This window comes from Taudactylus pleione, unplaced genomic scaffold (assembly GCF_031769625.1).
Source record: "Taudactylus pleione unplaced genomic scaffold, aTauple2 ptg000762l, whole genome shotgun sequence".
In the NCBI taxonomy this organism is placed as follows: domain Eukaryota; kingdom Metazoa; phylum Chordata; class Amphibia; order Anura; family Myobatrachidae; genus Taudactylus; species Taudactylus pleione.
In genome coordinates, this window is record NW_028285164.1 from 4,165,314 (window position 1) to 4,182,566 (window position 17,253).

General features: G+C 47.5%; 1 protein-coding gene across 1 annotated transcript in view; it reads right to left on the reverse strand.

Annotated features, from left to right (window-relative positions):
• Positions 1 to 17,253, reverse strand: part of LOC148476929 (uncharacterized) — a 113,551-nt gene that overhangs the window by 54,104 nt on the left and 42,194 nt on the right. The window contains exon 4 of the mRNA XM_088457443.1: positions 13,276 to 13,569. Within this exon, the coding sequence (XP_088313569.1) occupies positions 13,276 to 13,569 (294 nt within the window). The remainder of the gene's footprint in view (positions 1 to 13,275; positions 13,570 to 17,253) is intronic.

Consider the following 17,253-nt stretch of genomic DNA (forward strand, 5'->3'; position numbering starts at 1 on the left):
ATACACTAGCAATCTACAGCCCAATCCATCTGTGACACCCAACATGTTGGACAATATGATTTACCAATTCCAATCACTTTTTGGTTGCAATCTGCGATCTGTGAAGCCCCATACATTGCAGATATTTTTATACACAATCGATTGCTGATGTGTGGGGTCCTTAACCTGACCCTGTGTGGTAGATCATTGAATAGGAATCATTAGGGAGTTTGACATTTTATAGCCCTTTTCCACCTAAATTCCGGGTCTGACCCGGAGTTGGAACAAAGGCCCTCATTCAGAGCCGTACGCTCTGAGCAGAGCGCACGCTCTGAATGAGGGCCGTCCTCCATAATTATGGAGCGTCCTCCTGGACGCTCGTATAGCTGTGGGTCACCACCCACAGCCTATATGAGCGTGCAGTTTGATGGCCGCGATGGTCTTGACCATTGCGACCATCGCCGCTGTGAGCCGGAGCCTGCGGTTGAGTTTTTCAACCGCAAGGCCGGAGTGATTTTGGCTCTATCAGAGCTAAAATCACTCCCACTGACATCACTAGTGATGTCAGTGGGCCGGCTTCTGACGGTAGGCGTTCCCTTGGGATCAACATCGACAGCACGCCCCCTTTGATCAGACACAATGAGCGAAGGAAAGTCCTTCGCTCGTCGCGTCTGGCGCATGCGCACGACGGAGCTCCCGCCATCGTGCGCATGCGCAGTGCACAACATCGACCCACTTGCGAGCGGACAGCTGCTTGCGAGTGGGTCTGAATCAGGCCCAAAGTTCCTATCCGGATCAGACCCGGAATTTAGCCGGCGCCGACTCTGGATTTTCCAGAGTCAGCGCCGCTCACACCGCAGTCTGGTCTGCATAGACCCGGCTTTTGCACAGTGACAGTGGTCGCTTGGAGATGACGTCATCTCCAAGCGCCATTGAAGCCGGACCAATCGGTCGGCTAGCAGCGCACTCCAAGTCATCGTGACCCGGAGTGCGCTGTTCTCACAGCAGGGTTTCGCGGGCTACGCGAAATGACAGCTAAGGTGCCTACACACTAAACAATATTTTGCACGATTTGGCCAATTCCGATGCATCGGAACAACAAATACTGCAGTATCCATGAATGATAACGTTATTGATGCGCATACCCACAGGTCGTCCGTCGTATCCTCAGATCTTCCCTACATGCAGTAAGATCTGTTAATCTCGATTAGCGGCATATTGTGCAATGTGTACTCACTACCGAACGACGATTGATATGTCACTTGACAGGCATTTCCCTAATGACATAGATGCATGCACAGATCATTGAGATATGTGCATACATCTGTATTTTAAAAAAATTCTTGTCTAAAAAAAGTAAAAAAAAAAAAAAAAACAGTGTGGCCTGTCTTCCCTAAAAGCACAACCAGCCCTGGACTATCAAGAGCCAGTCCTGGTTGTGAAATTACAGGGGGCAAAAGACGTAGGCGTCCCCTGTATTTATCACAATCAGCACTGGGCTCAGCGAGCTGGTCCTGGTTTTGGAAATACAAGGACAAAATGAGTAGGGGTTCCTTGTATTTTCCATTAAACCTTCTATCGGATGAGGTGTTGTCATGTGTGCAAACCATTTATCATACTAAGATAAAATAAAGACACTGAGACGTGGATTTGGCAGATAACTTGATGGCGATTTACTGGAGCAATAATAATTATTATTTATTTATTATTTATTTAAGGATGTATGGTGGCAAAGAAAGGACGGCCAGAAATCAGCCAGATCTGCTATGCCCACACACAAACAACAAAAGGCATAGCAGGCGTAGATCGCCCAGAGTGCATACACATAACCATGTAAATCATGTCAACAACAAAAGGTAACGCTCACCCCCATCTTGACTTCCCACCCGTTTAGGTGGTGATACTGCCCCCCGTTAGGTTGGTACAGCCAACTACCAGTCAACGAAGGTAGCGCCCTTAAATCATAATTGCACCCGGACTGGCGACCTGCCGTTCTTTCCCGCCACAGCAAGGTTCTGCTTATAGAACCGCCGCACCGCCACCATACCAAGTACTACCCCAATAACGCCAACTCCTCAAAAAGATCCCCAATAAACAATGACCAACCCTCCTCTGTTAAATGAACTCCATCAGGTCTATACATATAACTAAATCGAAATTGAATGTTCTTATGGTAAATGAAACGGCCATAATTGGCCATCACAAATTTGGCAACTGCGAAATTAAGTTTCTTCCTAGCTTCGTCATTAGCAGGAAAACTCCTAACCCCACGCCAGACCTGTCGAGGTACAATGCAAGACCAAATTAATTTACACAAGGGCCAGGCCGATAGCACCCTCGCCAAAAGCCACCAAAATACGTGGCCTACCAAAAAGCCTTGCATACTCTAACAGTTTAGGACAAAAGGAATGCCATCTCATACCTCTGGAACCTATGCAACGGACCCTAGCTGAATATTCAAAAATTGGAGCTTGATCTGAACTCAAACCTAGCAGCCCAGAAAATATATAAGTGGCCTATAACCCAAATTTCCTGCGTGTCAAAGAGCAATCCTAAAGGTGGAGGAAAGCAGTAAATAAAAAATTAGTAATTGTCATAAAACAATAAAATTTTATGGTGTATTAGTGGGATCTGATAGAACATAAGTGAGTATCTGCCAAAAAGAAAAATTTTCTATTGGTCGCCGACTTTACTATTTGAAGTGGCTGAGACAAACAGAAGACACAAAGGGGAAGAATGGGTGGGGGGGAATTGGGAAAAAACAGGTGAACTCGGCAAGAGGTAAAATAAAAACCTGCTGAGGGATGGACTATGGCCTAATTAAATGATTGAGAATAGCCGAATTGAATCCGTCAGTTCAGGTAAAAATTGTAAAATCCCTCAAGACTCCCATTGCCAGCAATGGCGAGTAGCTAATCCCGAGTAGGACGGACAGGGGTAACAGACAAGACAGGACAGTACATGAGACAAGACAAAAACCAGGCAAGCATAAAATATAAACGTAACCGGAACAGACTGTGAAATGACTTTAAAACAAAGGGCCTTCACGCCTAGGTCGAATGTAACCTTTATAACTATCCGATTTCCAACGTCCTAGGGCCTTAATTTCTGATGCCGAGAAACCCGCAGCTGCCGCCGAAGTTGCGGCTCCGATCAGAAACGAGTGTGTACCAAAATCTTGAGGCGGGAGGCCTAAAACTGATACACACCTCTTCAAAAACCAACCAAACTGGTATTTGGTAAGCGGAGTCCTGTCCATATGCATGAGTCATGAACCAGGAACATCCGGCCGCAATAACTCATACCGCATAGCTAGTGCCACGGGGCAGATCTGTTCGTACCTAGATGGACCCAACGAGATCCACCCACCCCTACCAGTCTGGTCGGTCTTTGACCGCCGAATCCTACAGAGAACAGACCTCTCACTGACCAGGATATCCGAGAGGAGCATGGCGGCATCAACCCATTTGGATGATGCCACCAGCTCCGATACCCTCAAGGTGCTGTGAAAAGCCTCTGAAAACACCACTTGAATCAGGACCGCCTCATACGCAGTAAGAGCCACTCCGAGAACCGCCCCTAATACTGCCGGAAGCAGATGAGCGTCCACAGGTCTCCTAAGGTCAGCTACTGGCCGGGAGACCCGTGCCCAACCCTTTAAAGCCTTCACAATCAGAAAACTTTTAGTAAAGTCAGGTTGGCCCTTCAATTTACAATAAAATGCAATGCCCCCCAAAGAGCGCGCAACAGAAGCCCTGGATCTGCCAGCCAAATGGAGACTCCAAATAAAAGAAAGCATCGAATGATGCTGACTCTTACCTGCCTGTTTGCTGCTACGGGAATAATCTTCCCATTCATTCCATGCCTGCCGATATGCTCGCAACGTGGAGGGGGCTAAAGACTGTTCTGCTAAGCCCTCCATGCCGGCTCGATCACCTGCCAAACATAAGAGGGGCAAAGCACAACGTCAGCACCAGGGGCCACAGATCGGGACCTAGCCCACTGGAAACGTGATAACGCATCGTCTATCTCATTCTCCACCCCAGGAACGTGTCTTGCCTTAAACATGATGTTACAGCGCAAACATGTGAGCACAGCTGCGCTAGCAAGCGCAAAACCAGCAGGGAAGCCGCATGTTGCTGATTGTATCGCATGGACCACGCCCAGGTTGTCACACCTGATAATGATGCTGCGATTGCGTAACCATTCCCCCCAGATTTCCAAGGAAACCATTATGGGAAAGAGTTTGAGAAGGAGTAAGTCCTTAGTCAAACCCTTTCCCACCCATTCTTCCAGCCAACGGCCAACGCACCAGGAGCCATCAAGGTAACATCCGAACCCTGTGGTGCCTGCTGTGTCGGTGAACAGCTGCAGCTGCAAATTGTCAGCGGCTGGAGACATCCACAACCGAACGCCATTAAAATCCCGAAGAAACGAGACCCAGACAGAGAGGTCCTGCTTAATCTCTGAGGATAAACGTAGCAAATGTCTCGGTTAGTGACACCAGCCGTGGCCCTTTCCAATTTACGTGAAAAAGCTCTGCCCATTGGAATTACTTTACAGGCCCAGGAGGGATTGCGCCTGCCGCAGGGTAATTCTACTGGAAGCCGTGCATTCCGCTATGGCATTACGCAACTTGACAGGCTTATCGAGAGGAATGCGACAAGAACCCGCTGAGGTACAGATCTCGATACCCAGGAATGACAAGGGGAAGGGCCCTCCGTTTTGTCCGCAGCAACGGTAACTCCAAATGAAAAAACAGCGCTCGTAAAGAAAACAAAAGATAACTGCATCTGCCTGAACCGGAAGGGCCGACACACAGAAAGTCATCGAGATAGTGGGCTATTCCATGACTACCGCAAAAATTAAATAAATAAATTCCGCGCACCAGTGTAGGAAGGTGCTAAAATGCTCGAAAAACGCACAGGACACAGAACACCCCATAGGCAAGCATTTGTCTATGCAATATCCGTTGTCCAAGCTAAAAACCCATAAACTGGAATGACTCTGGGTGCAAAGGAAGTAGACGAAAAGCTGACTCAACATCTATCTTAGCCATCAGTGCGCCCGGACCATAACACCTAATGACATCCAAAGCATCGTCAAAAGACTGGTACACCACCGAGGAAACCTCAACTGGTATGGCAAAATTTACTGACGAGCCTGGCGGATAAGACAGATGTTGCATGAGCCTGTATTTTCCTGGAATTTTCTTGGGAACCACTCCCACCGGGGAATTCACAAGATCCCTAATGGGGGATCTGCAAAAGGCCCTGCAATGCGCCTGACGCTAACCTCGCCAGCCACTTTTTCCCTAAGAATGTGAGGCAATTCAAAGGCAGACTTCAAATTTCTAGGCGAATATGTGTCGACATCCCTGCAAATAGGTAAACGAAAACCAAAACTGAAGCCTTTTAACGAAAATTCTGCGTCCTGCAGAACCGGGTACCAACTCAACCATTTTGCTATCGCTGTGACACGGACAGGGGATGGAACTTTACTTAGCACTTGTGCCTTTTGCTGGCTGTGCAGGCTGCTGCTGGGCACCCCCCTTGAAACACTTGGCAACTGGGTGATTGCCACCACATCGCAAGCAGAGGTGACGAAAATGACATTTTCGTCCCTGCGTACAGGTGGAATTATTAAAGGCGAAGCATTTTCCCCAGACGCCTGCTGTTAGCCCTGACGAACTGAACTAGCTGCTTTGCTCGCGTTGTACCCCTCATAGGCAGGACGCGAAGGCTGCGTGACCTCCAGCAATGTATATTTGTCGAAGTAGGAGCATAGCTGAGAATGGAGCTTCCCGGTGATAGCTGCTTGGGGCAGTGATTGCAATAATAAGCTGTGCACCCTGTAGAAATTCACTGTAGCACATGTATTCTGTCTATTTTGTAAGTTAAATGCTCAGAATACAGTATATAATACAATCTCCTCTATTGACTGATAATATGATTCAAAGGAGATAAAAGCTAGATCTAAGGTGCTATAGATAAATAAAGCAGTGTCAAAGCCATTACCCCTTACTGTCATATAACTAGGGGTGTGCACCGGACACTTTTCGTGTTTTGTGTTTTGGTTTTGGATCTGGATCTTTCTTCGTGTTTTGGATCTGGATTGGTTTTGCCAAAACCACCCTTCCGTGTTTTGGGTTCTGGGTTTTGTGTTTTGGATCTGGATTTTTTCTTAAAAAATAAAAAAAACCCGCTAAAATCACATAAATGGGCCTTTTTTTGTTCCTACGCTATTAATAACCCCAATAACATTAATTTCCACTCATTTCCACTCTATTCTGAACACCTCACACCTCACAATATTGTTTTTAGGCCAAAAGGTTGTACCGAGGAAGCTGGATGACTATGCTAAGCGACACAAGGGGGCGGCACAAACACGTGGCCCATCTAGGAGTGGCACTGCAGTGGCAGACAGGAAGCCAATCAGCGTTATGGTGCCCATTTGCATGTAGCACGAACCCGGGAGATCCGTGCTACATGCATCTGTGTGATTGGCACAGAGCAATGACAGGTCCGTGAGACCCGTCTGTGCTGCTGTGGTAAAAAAAAAAAAAAAAAACCTGTGTAAAAAAAGAAAAAAATGGCGTGCACCCCCCCAAAAAAGAGCAACCAGCCCCGGGCATTAGTAACCCAGTGCTGGGTGTGCTTAAATACAGGGGACAAACGACGTAGGGGTCCCCTGTACTTAAGCACAACCAGCACCGGGCTAGTCAGAACCAGCGCTGGTTGCCAAAATACGGGGGACAAACGACGTAGGGGTCCCCTGTATTCTGCGCAACCAGCTCTGGGCTCTGATCCGGTCCTGGTTCTGGAAATATAGGGGACAAAAAATGAGTAGGGTTCCCCTGTATGTTCCAGAACCAGCACTGGACTTTTTCTAGCGGGGGGCTGATGCCACAGCCAGGGGAGCCCTTTCACCGGGCCCCCCAGCCGCAGCATCAACCCTGACCGCTAGTCAGCCCAGGCCGGGGATCCCTGGAGAGCTGGGGACCCCCCCAATAAAGGGGTCACCCTCTCCAGGGCACCCCAGGCCCAGGCTGATAGCCCGGGGCTATCCCCGCCACCCCTGGTGGCGGTGGGTGGCGGGTTGATTGTGTGGTGTGGTGTAAATAAAGAATATCAAACATTGTCTTTACAAGTAGAACTGCAAGTCCCAGCTAGCCTGCCCCGCATGCTGGTACTTGGAGAACCACAAGTACCAGCATGCAGGGCATTAAGGGCCCACTAGTACCTGTAGTTCACCTGTAAAAAAAATGTTTAAAAAAACACAGGACACACACACCGTGACAGTATAAGTTTATTAAACATACATACACACACACACATGTACACATACTCACCTATGTAACCTGTAGCATCGGTCCACTTGTCCGGTAAAGTATCCATAGGGGACCTGTGAAAAAAAACATACTCACCATCTCCTATGCGAGGTTCTGTCCTCTTCGTTCCAAAGTAGGCATCCCCGGACTTGGCAAAAAAAAAAAACGAAAACGCGATCCACGAACTTAGTACCGTTCTATAGAACGGTACTTCCCGAATGAGAGCTTAGCGGCGGGGTATCACCATGGAAACCCCGCTGCTAAGCGTTCATTGGCTGAGAGAGGTCATCTCCCGTCTCTCAGCCAATGAACGGCTCCCTCCATTGTAGTCAATGGTGGGAACCGCAGGGTAAACTTTAATAACCTTGCGGCTCCCACCATTGACTACAATGGAGGGAGCCGTTCATTGGCTGAGAGAGACGGGAGATGACCTCTCTCAGCCAATGAACGCTTAGCAGCGGGGTTTCCATGGTGATACCCCGCCGCTAAGCTCTCATTCGGGAAGTACCGTTCTATAGAACGGTACTAAGTTCGTGGATCGCGTTTTCGTTTTTTTTTTTTTGCCAAGTCCGGGGATGCCTACTTTGGAACGAAGAGGACAGAACCTCGCATAGGAGATGGTGAGTATGTTTTTTTTCACAGGTCCCCTAGGGATACTTTACCGGACAAGTGGACCGATGCTACAGGGTTACATAGGTGAGTATGTGTACATGTGTGTGTGTGTGTGTGTGTGTATGTATGTTTAATAAACTTATACTGTCACGGTGTGTGTGTCCTGTGTTTTTTTTAAACATTTTTTTACAGGTGAACTACAGGTACTAGTGGGCCCTTAATGCCCTGCATGCTGGTACTTGTGGTTCTCCAAGTACCAGCATGCGGGGCAGGCTTGCTGGGACTTGCAGTTCTACTTGTAAAGACAATGTTTGATATTCTTTATTTACACCACACCACACAATCAACCCGCCACCCACCGCCACCAGGGGTGGCGGGGATAGCCCCGGGCTATCAGCCTGGGCCTGGGGTGCCCTGGAGAGGGTGACCCCTTTATTGGGGGGGTCCCCAGCTCTCCAGGGATCCCCGGCCTGGGCTGACTAGCGGTCAGGGCTGATGCTGCGGCTGGGGGGCCCGGTGAAAGGGCTCCCCTGGCTGTGGCATCAGCCCCCCGCTAGAAAAAGTCCAGTGCTGGTTCTGGAACATACAGGGGAACCCTACTCATTTTTTTCCCCTGTATTTCCAGAACCAGGACCGGATCAGAGCCCAGAGCTGGTTGCGCAGAATACGGGGGACCCCTACGTCGTTTGTCCCCCGTATTTTGGCAACCAGCTCTGGTTCTGACTAGCCCGGTGCTGGTTGTGTTTAAGTACAGGGGACCCCTATGTCGTTTGTCCCCTGTATTTAAGCACACCCAGCACTGGGTCACTAATGCCCGGGGCTGGTTGCTCTTTTATTGGGGGGGAGGACGCCATTTTTTTCTCTTTTTACACAGGTTTTTTTTTTTTTATTTACCACAGCAGCACAGACGGGTCTCACGGACCCGTTAGTGCTCTGTGTCAATGACACAGATGCAAGTAGCACGGATCTCCTGGTCCGTGCGTGCATCTGTGTCATTGAAATACACAGCAGCACAGACGGGTCTCACTGACCCATCTGTGCTCTGTGTCACTGTCAATCACACAGATGCATGTAGCACGGATCTCACGAGTCCGTGCTACATGCAAATGAGCACCATAATGCTGATTGGCTGAGAGCCGTGACAGACGGCTCTGTCAGCCAATCAGCACTTTGCCCATTAAAGGCAAAGGCATTTTTTTTTAAATGGCCGCTCGAGGCAAAACCTCGAGATCCGACAGCAGATCTCGAGGTTTTGCCTCGGGAGAGGGATCCGGGGCAGACAGGGAGATCCGAGCTTGGGCTCGGATCGCCCCGGATCCCCGAAGTTCGGGTGGGTTCGGTTCTCAGGGAACCGAACCCGCTCATCCCTACATATAACGCATCACTAAAGCATTCTATTCCCCCAATGATACCTCAATGCCCAGCATAATACTGACACTGTTTGCTGCAACTGTTTTCTACCATTAAGAGGGCATAATCAGCACTTAGACCATCTATAAAATACATCATACGAATGTACTGAATGATATAATTCTGGCATATACAGGACCAGCAAACACAGTAAGCAATTATATGTAGAAGTAGAGCCATCCTGTCTGAGCTGAATCTTTTTATTTCATGTGCCGGCTCCTATACAGATCATATGAGCAAGTTGGGGAATCTGGGAGAGGGCAGAAAAAGAAACCATGCTCTGTCCTGGACATAGATGCACAGATTGGTCCCCTTATGTACTGGATGGTGTATTATCCAGTATTAATAATTGATCCAATAGGTGATCCATATCAGTGCACCCCGTACAGTGCATGTTTTCCAGATCTAGTTGGTGCACAACAATATTCATTACTGGCTTTTAACTTTTTCTACTGGCTGACACATTTAAAAGATCAACAGGGACTGTAGTGCTAGTTATTTCATTTGTGACACTGAGGGGATCCTAAAAAACATGCAACTTTAGTATTATATGCTATTTCTATTGTAGTCATCATGGTGTGTGCTGAGGGGGGGTTCAGGCAAGGCACTCATAAACCCCTCCTGCATTTGCCTATGGTGCTGGCCACTGCAGCCACAAAGACGATATTGACCAGGGGCATTAAGGACTGAAGGGAAGCACCCCTCCCCCGCACTGGCACACCTTCCACAAAGCTGCTGCAGCCTGAGGGGGGATAGAACTATCAATAGGGGAACCACACCTGCAGCTCCTAATAACATGGGGGCACTGTGGAGCCAGGGACCAGGGTCTGGGGAGGCTCATTACTAGGCAGGACATAGCTACACCCACCCCCAGCAGAACAAGAAATCAGAAAAGACACTGATTGAGGACAGAAAGGAAAAGTAAAAGCAATGATATGAAGTAAATGAAAAGAATGACTAAATACAATAAGGAAAAGGAGGAGAGAAGAAGAGAAGAAGGAGAAGCACTAAGAGAGTTTTATTAAGGAAAATGACAACTGACAAAATGCACTTCCCTGTCCTGGAGGAATCTGGAACAAAGAGGCTTTGGCCCACACTTTTATCCCACTATATAATGTTCCTGTTACAAACCCGCCCCTGCTAACGATAGGCTAACTCCCACAAGTAATTTGCATACATGCCTGCCCCCATCCTAGAGGTTTAAAACACCTCTTTTCTTATGCAATCTTTCGGTTTCTCAACCAGCACTGGGCTCCTTCTAGCGGGGTGTAATGTCACAGCCATGGGAACCCTTTCACAGGTTTCCCCGGCCAAAGCATTTTGCCTGACCGCTAGTCAGCCTAGGCCAATAAAGGGGTCCCCCTCTCCAGGGAACCCCAGGCCTGGGCTATCCCTGGCACCCCTAGGTGGTGGGTGCCGGGTTGATTGTGTGTAAGTGTGTGTAAAAAATAGATTAAGTAATATTGTCTTGCAGGAGAACTACAGGTCCCAGCAAGTCTCCACTGCATGCTGGTACTTGGAGAACAACAAGTATCAGCATGCGGGGCATTACAGGGCTGCTGGTACCAGTAGTTCACCTGCATAAGAAATATTAAAATAAACACAAGACACACTAACACTATGACAGTATACTTTTATTAAAACATACACTCACACATACTCACCTAGTATCTCTGTAGCCGATCACGTCCCCTTTTCCAGTAGAAATCCACAATGCCGATAAAAAAAATTCACCTATTTCTAGCGTAGATCACGTCCTCTTTATTCCAAGTAGGCATCCATCGTCTTCTTAAAATAAAAAAATTAGATTTTCCCCAGGCAGTACTAAGGACAGTACTTCCCTAATGACTGCTGAGCTGCTGCATTTTTCTATAGAAATCCCTGTGGTGAGCTTTCAATGGCTGAGAGAGGTGAGCCTCTGCATGCATCTGTGTGTAGATAGTACAGCCCATTATTTCAATTTGGAATACATCTATAGGCCAATTTCACAAATGCCGGTTTTGGCCAGCCAGGCAAGAACCGGGAGGTAGTTGGCCGGCTTTTTTCAGGCACTCAGTGCCTTTCATAAGCAGCAGCTTTGAGGCGCTTTTTATGTGTGTTTTTTTTTTATCCCTATTGGGCATGCACAGCAGCTGCTACTGCACAAGCCCGGCCGGCAGAAGCCAGTGTGTGTGAAAGGAAACATGGGCCCTGATTCAGTGCCGGACGCTCTGACCAGAGCGCTCGCTCTGAATCAGGGCCCACCTCCATTAATGTCACCACCCACAGAATATACGAGCGTGCAGGATGATGGTCGCGATGGTCTTGACCATCGCGACCATCGAAACTGCGAGCATAACCATGCGGTTGAGTTTTTCACCCGCAAGGCCAGGAGTGATTTTGGCTCTATCAGAGCCAAAATCACTCCCACTGACATCACTAGTGATGTCAGTGGGGCCGGCTTCAGACGGTAGGCGTTCCCTTGGGAACGCCTCCGTCTGGCAGGCACGCCCACCAAAGGGGGCGTGCTGTCAGTCAACATCGACAGCACGCCCCCTTTGATGAAACACTCCGAGCGAAGGAAAGTCCTTCGCTCGTCGGGTCTCGCGCATGCGCACGACGGAGCTCCCTCCGTCGTGCGCATGCGCAGTGCAGACCATTGACCCACTTGCGAGCGGAAAGCCGCTCGCGAGTGGGTCTGAATGAGGGCCATTGTTTCCTTCACACTACTGGCACGCAGGATAGGCACGGCCACGGCACGGCACCATCCTGCACAGTAGATATCTCCGGCTATAACACGGCGACCGTGCCGTGGCCGTGCCATGTGAAAGCAGCCAGTACATTCCCTGCATGACTATATTTCACTGACGGTTAAAAACCGGACGGCTTTTTGCCGCCCGGCCAAAACCGGCTAATGTGAAATTGGCCTTAGGATGATCGTCAGGGGTTTTGGACTGCAAACAATATATTGTGCATGACCTAACGACTTGGAAATCGTTAATGACGCATGATATATCGTTAGGTCATTTGTCAAATTGCACAGTTGTATGCACTATCTCTCAGTCCGGGAGTGCCGGGGTGTTCAAGGTAAATCATTGACGACATTGCATCATTTGCGAGTCATCTAGTGTGTAGGCACCTTTATAAACTGCAGCTCAGCCATGACAACATCTTGTGCCGTATGAGGACACGGTGTTGTCACAAGCCTAATGGTTCTGGCAAATCCACTATTATCACTGCACCTGATGATTCCCAAAGCTACTATAACTTTGTGTGTCTAATCCCTGAATGTGGTGGTGAGATTGCAGATGTCCACTTAGCTTCATCTGCATCCATCCATGTAGACCACTTTTAAACTATTTCCAGCTTTTGGTCTTAAGCTGCATACACACGTAAAGATTTTCTGTCCAACCATCTAACTAGTTGATTGGATGGAATGAAAATCTGGTAAGATATGAAAGCAAATGACAATCAGCAATTTGTTCCCAAACGCCGGAAAATGGACAAAAACTGTTGTTTGAACAAATTGTTTAGATCAAACATTTAACAAACTTGTCTGACGCCATTTTCATCTGTTTTCTGGCATTTAGGAGCAAATTGCTGATCATCAGTTGCTCTCATACATTACCAGATTTTCATACCAACCAATCACCTAGTTGGATGGTTGGACAGAAAATCTTTACGTGTGTACATAGCTTAAGACGAGGAGTGTGAAGTTGCAGTACTGGAAATATGGGTCTCAGCTAGTGTGGTTCTATCGCTGGGTTTTATAGGTAAAGAAACAAAACAAAAACACACGTTTTCATTTAGACTGAAATGTTACTATCAGTTCACAACTGTAAGATAAGCTCAATGTGTTAAGAAAACAAGAAATATTAAATTTGTACATATGAGAAAGAACAACAAAAAACCCCCATTAAGCTGAGTGCATTACATGTTAAATACATTTTCTCACATATACTTACTGAGGGATGTAGGTTCCGTTGTTGCTTGCGTATCAACTCTTATCAGGTCTTTAATGATGGTATAGTTGTGTGTTTCCAAAGACGTATAGAAGATTTGCTTTGAATTTTCGCTCCAGTCACTAGCAACAGCCAACAGCGCAGTCATTTTCTTTTTGGCAGATATTTCTTGCTTCAAGTGGTCATGCTGCTTCTGTTCCAGCAAACCTTGGTCCAGGAGATCATCTAGGACTGGATCTATCATGTTTATTTTGCTTATCAGGTCCAAACGGTGTTTCTCTAGAAACTTCTCTCGGGCTGAGGAAAGAGAGAGGTTATAGTAATTTTCCACAGACCTTTCTAAAATAATATATGTAAATTAAGTAGTGTAATCATTTTGCATCGTTTGCATTGAGATTTTTTGTTGTTGAATATGACACTGATACTGTAGCCTTGAAAATAGACAACTCTTTTGTGGTACCCCACTAGTCTGTTGGGTAGTCTTGGGCAGTCCATACTATTTAAATGCATTAATTTATTGTATTAAAGGGGACTGTTTGCATTTAAATTATTGGACTCTGCAGTAATGCTAACTTTTTTGGGGTAATGGACAGTATATTGCCACCCTACTTCAGTGGCCAGACTCTTATGTGATTTGCAGTGCCAGAAATTTCTGGACACCTGGCATTCTGCAGAGACAACAGTTAAACTGCCACGGACTCCCTAACTAGAGTGCTCACTGAGAAGTGAGAAGAGTGGTGAGACGCAGCACACATTCCTGAGACAGAGAGGTGTTCCCGGTCACTGGAGATTGTCAGAGCTGCTCTTGGACAGCAGTGGCATTTGGCAGCAGTGAGTCCTGGGTGAAGCTGGTCCCAGTGACATCTTCCGGCCAAGCAAGCAGCTTCTTCCCTCCCAGTGGAGGCAGGCAGGGAGGCGCTCCCTTCTTCAGTACAGCTGCTGGTGAGCAATATACGGTATTGCCAGGGTACTTCTTCCTACATAATCGGTTACCAAAGAGAGGAACTTCAGATCATTGGGTAGGACCTTCCATCTGAGGGGGTAAGGCAAACGCCTAGATGGAGGTTAGTAAGCCCCAGTTACTGACTACACCTTCCTGCATCATTAAACAGTGAAAGACCCAGCGATTACCAACAGATTGTGCTACAGACATCTTATTGTAGGATTTGAGGACTAGTAAACCAGCATACAGGAGTGAACTCAGAGGCGTCTTTATAATGGGTGCAAGGTGATCGGTTCACACGGGCCCCTGGGTCCAGGGGGGCCCACACCGCACACCCTGCACCCATAGGTAATCATACTTACCTCTCCGCCGATTCCCAAAACACTCACTGGGAAAATGGCTGCGCCCATTTTTCCATTGATCTGTGCATGCACAGAAAAGATGTCACCGGGAAAGAAGGTGTAGGCGCCATTTTCCCGGAGACCCACGCATGCGCTATAAATTCTGGCATGAAGCTATAATCTACAGCGCTCAGTGCCAGCGGTGCAGGCTGCTTGGAAGCTGGGATCCAACAAGAGCACAGGTGAGCACAGAACAGACAGGTCTGAGGAGCTCAGGAACTCTCTCACAGCATGCACTGGCAACTACTGTATGGGGAGCTCTGAACTCCCTTAAGTACTGCAGGATTGTGATAGGTCAGAGAGAGCATGTTACATGCCAGGATTGGAGCAACTAAATCACATGACCAGAAGCAAGATGGCGGCGCCCATACCAGAGCGGAATGGAAACATCACCAGACTTACCCCAGCCAGAATGACACAGTGCATATGGAACACCTCGCACAGTGCCTACCACCAGGCACCAGCCCCTCCGCCGGAAGGACCACGCCACAGCGCCCTCACAGGTAATACCCATCATCCCCTATGCCGGGAAACCCTGGTCGTGACACCAATCCAGGTAGCTACCAGGGTTGGACCAGGGATGGACTTGGGTAATGGTGCAGTGTAAATGGAGTGACCTGGGTTATTTGACCTGGGTAATGCCTAGAATGAGCTGATTGGTGGTTGTGGAGCAGTCACCTCCCACTTTTTATGACCTCACAAGTTTAGCAGGGCAGATTCAGGTTCAGTGTGAAAGGGGCTGACCTAGTAATAACCTGGATTAAAGGAACAGTGTAAACGGGGTCAGACCTGGGTTTTTGGTGGAAAATGTGCATAACTGACCCTGTATACAGTATTATGGAACAAGGCAATTGGCACTCATTTATATCCTTTAGATTATTCTGGTTTATCATGCAACCTTATTCTTAAATAGTGTTCTTTTAGATATTAGGATTCCAATAATCTGTTTACTAGCAGTATTAACTGCTTTACACTGTTGTGCAGGGATTGGTAATTGAATATGTTAAGTACTTATGTCCGCTTAGTATCACTGTCTTTCAATAGCCTCAAAAGTCTGCAGAAAATTAGCAGAACATCTGCACTATCCTATAATAAATGTGCTGGGAGTTATAGTACAGGGATATTGAGCAGACAATAAATGCACATGTCCACTCAGTACTCAAATATTTTTCATATGTGGTATTGGGTAGATGTAAAGATATGTTATATTTATACTTAGTTATAGTACAAAGCAGTTGTGGATGATGTACTAAGTTAATTTAAGACATACAGTATATATCCCTGCAGCAGTTAGTCTTTTAAAATAGAAACAAATTGCATACATGAGTTGTCAAAGAGACACAATGGGGTCAATCCAATTAGGTGCAAAGGGTGCGATGTGCCATTGCGACGGCATTTAAACACCGGCAACGGCACCACATCTCGCACCCTTCGCTACCCAACCCGAGCCTGGGTTCTCATAGTTTTGCTTGGAGCCCTATGGAACTACAAGCAATATTAGGCAAATCTGGGCTGCCGTAAAGTGCGTCCACTGCCGCGATCATCGCACCTAATAGGATTGACCCCAATGTACTGTATGTTTGTAGTGAATTAGCTTGAATTCACAAATGATCCACACTACAAACAGTATGTAATTTGTTAGGTAAAAGCATACTACATACCATATATATGGGGCTGCTGCCATCTGATGATTACAGCAGCCTTTGGGAACTAGGAGCGCTTGGGGCATAGGGGTCAGACGGCTGTCGCCAATTACTAGAATATTTCTGCCTTCGGCAGTTTGCTTTTAGGAGCTCATTCAGACCCGCTCGCAAGATGCGATCGCTTGCTGGCAAAAAGGGGCCGGATATTTAAATTAAGCTCTCACACTGCATCGCGTAAGGACGCCCTCTGTGTGTTAGCGAACTACAGCAAGTGTTCTCGTAAGTGTCTGAAGACGCCCCCTTGCCTCTCACAACACACGTCATCTCCGGGATATGAAGGATTAATCAGGACCATCGTGAGCCATCGAAGCTGCTCGCAGCCCTTGGGGTTGCCTTTCCCCGCCGCAAGCACTGCGATCAGTGCGGGCTTAAATACATGCAGGTGACGTTTACAATTACGCTACTTTGCTAATTATGCACGCCCTTTAAACTGCATTTTGGCACCCGGACACGCCTGCGTTCGCACAGCCACTCCCCCGTTCACAAGCACCTTCCCGTGTTACCACCCACAAACGACGCTATCTGTCACTCAAAGCAGCGACCTGACAGTGGCTTGCGAGCAACCAAAATCAGTTCACTACAAATGGCTTGTGCACGCGCACTGCGAATTATACGCATGCGGAGATGAGAGAAAATCGCTCACAGCAAGCGATCGCGCCTTAGCAAGCAGGTCTGAATCAGGCCCTTAGCCCCATTACTAAAGATCAATTTGAGTAAAAAGGGCTTGATATATATACACCTAAGTGGAAAAAGGAGTGTCTGTACCATGTGAGTATAATATTGGAAAGCATCATTCCCAGGCTTATTATAGCTTATCATGGCAGCAGCGTTATGCAACATAAAGATGTCGGGTGAGAGAGTGCTCTGGTCAGACATCATTAATTAGTCTGTTCAATTAAGGCTGCACAGGAGACACTGGAAGGAGTCTGGCAGT